Source organism: Dioscorea cayenensis, chromosome 4 (assembly GCF_009730915.1).
Source record: "Dioscorea cayenensis subsp. rotundata cultivar TDr96_F1 chromosome 4, TDr96_F1_v2_PseudoChromosome.rev07_lg8_w22 25.fasta, whole genome shotgun sequence".
NCBI classification, from domain to species: Eukaryota; Viridiplantae; Streptophyta; class Magnoliopsida; order Dioscoreales; family Dioscoreaceae; genus Dioscorea; species Dioscorea cayenensis.
The window spans coordinates 7,851,123-7,856,956 of record NC_052474.1 but is presented as its reverse complement, the minus strand read 5'-3'; the positions used below and the strand labels follow the sequence as shown (position 1 = coordinate 7,856,956).

General features: G+C 35.8%; 2 protein-coding genes across 2 annotated transcripts; both read right to left on the bottom strand.

Moving 5' to 3' along the window:
* Positions 1–1,454: 1,454 nt before the first annotated feature.
* On the bottom strand, positions 1,455–3,554 carry LOC120259473 (cysteine-rich receptor-like protein kinase 10). The gene is made up of 7 exons (XM_039267084.1): positions 3,274–3,554; positions 3,069–3,185; positions 2,841–2,986; positions 2,550–2,760; positions 2,229–2,466; positions 1,995–2,145; positions 1,455–1,922 (listed from the first exon to the last, which is right to left on the bottom strand). Exons 1-7 carry the CDS (start codon positions 3,539–3,541, stop codon positions 1,596–1,598), a joined length of 1,458 nt encoding a protein of 485 aa, XP_039123018.1. The 5' UTR covers positions 3,542–3,554; the 3' UTR covers positions 1,455–1,595.
* Positions 3,555–4,142: 588 nt separating this feature from the next.
* On the bottom strand, positions 4,143–4,746 carry LOC120259474 (cysteine-rich repeat secretory protein 38-like). The gene has a single exon (XM_039267085.1). It carries the CDS (start codon positions 4,736–4,738, stop codon positions 4,175–4,177), a length of 564 nt encoding a protein of 187 aa, XP_039123019.1. The 5' UTR covers positions 4,739–4,746; the 3' UTR covers positions 4,143–4,174.
* Between the last annotated feature and the right edge of the window lie 1,088 nt (positions 4,747–5,834).

Genomic DNA, 5,834 nt, shown 5'->3' with positions numbered 1-5,834 from the left:
GAGATATATGACATGGCATGTAATGATGACTGGGATTCTCCGGTGGCCACATCAGCAATTAGGGGTCGGAATTTTCTGGGTGACTGCCAGATGAAATGAAATTAAAGTTGGATGACTAATTGGATACAAATTGAAGTATGGTGACCAAATTGAAAAATGAGCAAAGTTCAATGACCTATCCAAAAATTAACCCGCAAGAGTCACATAGCTTACGTAAGGAAAATGAAGAGTAGTACATATATTAAAAGATAAAGCAAGAGTCACATAGGTTACGTAACAAAAATGAAGAGTAGTACATATTGCACATTAGATAGGAAAAAGCTTGTGAGAAGCCAAAGTACATGTAATACCAAAGTAAGAAACAAAGAAATTGTGGTTCGGCATGAGAAAATGAAGCCTTTTCTACTATTGAGCAAATACATACCATATTATCTATTAATTATACTTTTAAAAAATACAAATAATAACATGAGTTGCATTAAATTTGTTATATATATATATATATATAAATAGATATATGGATAAACCACAAATAAAATTTAAACTTTTTTACTTTTGAGTTGAAAGAAAAATAGGTAACCAACTTCTATATGAAAAACTTGTTATGTTCACAATGTTTTAATTAATCAAATAAAATAGGGCCACAAAATTATACATAACAATTTGAAAGTTTTAAAATTTACAAATATCATATGCAAATTTAAAAATATCACAAATCTCAATAAATGCACTTTTTACATTATAAATAATTTCTAAAGAACACTTGAAACATATTAACATTTATTAAATCAAGCACAGTACTATTTTTTTTAATACTAAAAACATAAAAACAATTATTAAAACAAAAAAACAATATTGACATAAAAAAGTTTCATGTCTTGTAAAATACAGCATAACTAGGGTTGCCACCTAAGGTTGAAAGGCACAACATATAATCATAAATCAAATTTTACCATATTTTAACCTAAGTGGTATAGGGTCATATAACACATAAATAATTATTAAAACTAATTTCTCACACACAAAGATATCAATGTAGCCAATATTTACCTACTTTGATGAGGTTCATAATATAGACATATGGCAGACATAATAACTCAAATACAAACACATTTTTAGATTTCATTCACAACTTATAATAACTTCAATTAATCAGGAAGCTACACTTTGAAACCCATCTCAAAAATCCAAGAGAAACCATGAGCTTTGTTCCATTTATTAGGGTAAATATACCAAATTAGGGTTGAGACCTCACAGAAACTTATTGAATATTAGATATTTGCAAATAGATCCCTAATTTATCTTAAATTTTTAGACCGAGTATCATCTCATGAATGAGGACAACGTTTTGAGTCAAGTTGATGCAAACAAGACCCTTTTGTTCTAAATACAGCTGTGTTTCACTACAAGGACAAAAATTGAAAAGCACTCCACTTCAAAAAGCAATGTGAACATGAAAGTCAAAAGCAAGGCAACCATCTTCGCCAATCTACATATAACTCATGGTTCTTGATATGTTGCTCCAGTCAAACATCTGATCAAGGATCTAATTGCTTGCATGATTAAATAATCAAGTACATTATTACACTATCAAACTATCTAGCCTGGACTTCAGAATTGGTAACATCATTGATAGAATGAACGAGGGTTGCCTGAGACCCAATGCTTGAGGATGATCCATTTGACACAGAACTTCTCTGTCTCATAAAAGTTGGAGGCTGGCTGGGCTCTGGAAACACTGTTTCATCAACACTCCTCAGCATATGAACAACAAGAGACATTGTAGGTCTCACTTCTGTATTTTCCTGCACACACAACAAACCTATTTTGATGCACTTCATTGCTTCATTAATTGGATATGAACCTTCAAGCAAAGGATCCATCAACTCCACTGCTCTTCCTTCAACCCACAAATGCCATATCTGTTGTATTTAAATATAATTTACAGTTATTATCTCATTAATCACATATTGTTTTGAATTATAATAACTCACATTTCTGATAAGAGTCTGGTCATGTTCTTCAAAGTGTTCTCTTCCATTCCTTTGTCCAGTTACTATTTCAAGTACGAGAACCCCAAAGCTATAAACATCAGACTTCGCAGAGAATAAGCCTCCCATTGCAAACTCTGGAGCCATGTATCCACTGTTTCAAGTGTCATCTTAATATGGGATTGTATATGCATAAAGTGTAACAAAAGCAAACATCTAAAAATGAGCTTAGCGTACTAAGTTCCAACGACTCTGTTTGTATTAGCTTCACTTTCATCTCCTCCGAAAATCCTAGCCATGCCAAAGTCTGATATCTTGGGTGTCATTTTGTTGTCTAGTAAAACATTACTGGCTTTGAGGTCCCTGTGGATGACTTTGAGCAGTGAGTCTTCATGAAGATAGAGAAGGCCTCTCGCAATTCCTCCGATGATTTGAAGCCGTCTATTCCAATCCAGTTGAACTCGCTTTTCTGAATCTGTTAATCAAAATTGAGGGGGGAAACAATGTTAAGTGTTTGAATATATAAAGAAGTTAAAGCATGTTTGGTTTGGAACTGACCAAAAAGAAGAGCATCAAGGCTCTTGTTTGGCAGATATTCATAGATGAGAAGCTTTTCTTCTCTTTCAGCACACCAACCAAGCATTTTCACAAGATTTCTATGCTGGAGTTTGGCAATCAACTTCACCTCATTTTCAAATTCAATGGCACCTTGCTTAGATTTTGCTGAAAGCCTCTTAACTGCAATCTCTGTTCCATTATTCAGAACACCCTGAAAACATGATAATCTCTTATCAGAAACCGCATTATTTTTAACTAGTGGTAAGAAAAACAATTGTTATAATTAATTACTTTATAAACAGAACCGAATCCCCCTTCTCCAAGCTTATTTTCAACAGCAAAGTTACCAGTTGCTGCTTGTATTGTAGCAAGATCCATGAATGGCAAATCATTACTAGTGACTGGCCTGTAATCTTCAAATTGCTTTCTTCTTCTTTCTGAGAATAAGAAAAAAGGTATATTACTAACCATATAAGCATCAAACAATAAAAAAAGGATAATTAAGTAGCATATGCATACCATTTCTGCGCCTCAACCTCCACCATATATAGAGGATACAAGAACCCAAAAGGATGAGTCCCGAAACAGGGGCAGCAATGGCAGCAATATTAACAGTTTTTGACTTCTTCTTTCCTTCTGTTAAAGCGTGAACTTATTACACTATATAACAAGCATAACATGCAAAATAAATCTTGAAGGTTAAAAAAAAGCAAAGATTACTCACCGCCACCATTGTTTGGTTTAGGAGACACTGGGGGGGATAAAGTCGATATCAAGGCAGTATCAAAGAAAGGATTGACCTCAAACCTCAAGGTACAACTACCTGAGAGATAGCGCCACCCATTGGTTTTGTTGCATTCCCTGGACACCTGGCTCACCCCTCTCTGCAAGCATTGCGTGTATCCCTCCTTACTAAGATCTCTAGTGCACTGCAAGAGAACATAGCCTTTCAATGAGTTACTGATCTCCTCTTCTCCAGCACCCACAAACATCTGATTATTGACTGTGTCATTGATCAATCCCAATGCCAGATTCACAGTAGTAATGCTCGCCTCAGGCGATAGTTGGTTCACGCCACATAGCCACTGAACACTATCAGTGTCCACCTTCCCAAAGAAGTTCTGGTTCGAGTACCTAACAAAGCATTTCTCATACCATTCAATGGCTTGTGTTTTGTTTGGACAGGCTTCTACTATGCTTTTACTTGCATCCTGCAGGCAGCTCTGGCAATCATCCGTTTTGTTTTGTAGATCTCCTCTGCAGAGTGCTAAGCCATAGATCTTGTTCCTGTCCTCTCCTTCACTTGTGTTGTAGAAGCCATTAAATACAGGAGCTTGTTCGGTTAAGCTTAACAGGAGGCTCTTAAGCTGTGCGGTGGCATTCAGGCCATTAGAAGCTGGGAAGTCATCGCTTGAACAATAGCTTTTAGTGATGGATGTACTGGTTCCACTGAGATTCTGAGGAAAAGGTGTGGCTTCATACCTTATCCAACAGCTAGGAGCCAAATATCTCCATCTATTTGCACTAGTGCAACAAGCCGTGATGTTTGCCAATATGGTAGTCAAGCAGTTACTGCATTCTTTAGTGGTTAAATCTGAAGAACACTGTGCAAGAGCATACAAGCTTTAAGATATTAAAGCTTGGGATTTGAACATAAGAGGGGTAGTTGGAGCCTCTCGTACTAACTGGGACACCACTTCCACTGGCCTTGTTGAAGTGGTGTTCTCTTTATCATTGATCATCGAGAAGCCATTAGTGTCTGGTACTCCAAAGAAGTTGACATCAGAGTAACGTAGCTCACAGTAATCATACCATATGATGGCTTGTTTGGAGCTTGGGCAAGTATCAATGATGTCTTTGATGGCGGTTTGAATGCAGGCCTGGCAGTTGTCTTTTGAGAGGTCACCGGTACAGAAATAGAGGCCGAAGACGGTGGCCGGAGAGTCGCCGGAGGTTTGGTTGGTGGAGAGGGAGGATAAGGACTTGGCTTCGAGGGTGGACAAGAGGGAGTTGAGGTTGGCGGAGAAGTTGCTGTTCTGTTTGTCCGTGCTGCCAGTGCATTCAGTTTTGCGGCTTTCCAAGGTTAGGTTTGCAGAGTAGGCATGGAGAAATGTCCATTGGATGAGCAAGTAGAAGAAGCTAAATATTGTGCGACGGTGGAGAAGAAGAAGAAGGCCATATCTTTTCATGGTTTATGAGGTATGAGATAAAACTCTGCTGGTTAAATATATATATATATATATATATATGTATATTATAATATATATAATATTATTTGATTTCCGGAACTTCTGTTGATCTTTCTGATTATTCTTTCGTCTCAACAACAATCTTGATGATGTCATCCCGCAACTTAGTCAATCCAATTGGTCACTATGGTCATGCATACTTTTCTCTGTTTATTCTCTTTTGTGCAATATAATGCCTTCTCTCTTGTCACTTTGAAAGGGCCACGCATAATTTTCTCCGTTTATTTTATAGACTTGGTCAAATCACGTAACCTACAAGATTTCAATAAAAGCCTTACTCGACAAGTGATAGTAGAATCTGGATATCTACAAGAAATGTTGTTGGTTGAAGACCATCAAGGTTTTAAAAACCGGACCAGACCGGACCGATCGGTTCAATCGGGAACTGGTCGCCAGTCCGGTTCACTCATATAATTTGAACCGGGTTTAGATCAGGTTATGAACAAGTTTTGATCCAGAAATCGGTAAACCGGTTGGACCGGACCTGTTTATCATGATTTTTTTTATATAAAAAAAATCCCGGTCCCACCGGTAAGAAAAAGAGATGCACATGCACATAATGGGTAGATTATGAGCATCCATTCTCTCTTCCGGGTCCCACCATCAAAGAAGGAGATGCACATGAATCCCCTCTATTTCTCCAGCCTTTTGTTTTTTTTCTTTTCTTATGATCCAGTTTTTTTTTCTCATGATTTTTATTTAAAAATTATATTTCTTTTATCTTTATATCCGTACATAGCTTTTATATACATATTTTTTAATTTTTTTTTCTTTCAGTATCATTATCAATTAGAATAGAATCAAATTTTTATATAAAACTCAAATTTAATAAATTTTTTTTATCCGAGGATAAGCTCTAACTTTTAATTAATTTTTTTTTATATATAGATAAACAGGGATCATTATCTATGAAAAATCAAATTTTATTTAAACTTAAATTTAAATTTTTAATCCGAGTAGAATAGGATCAAGCTTTTTTAATCCGAATAGAATAGGATCAAGCTTTTATTAAAATTAATTTTTTTCTCTTTTTTTT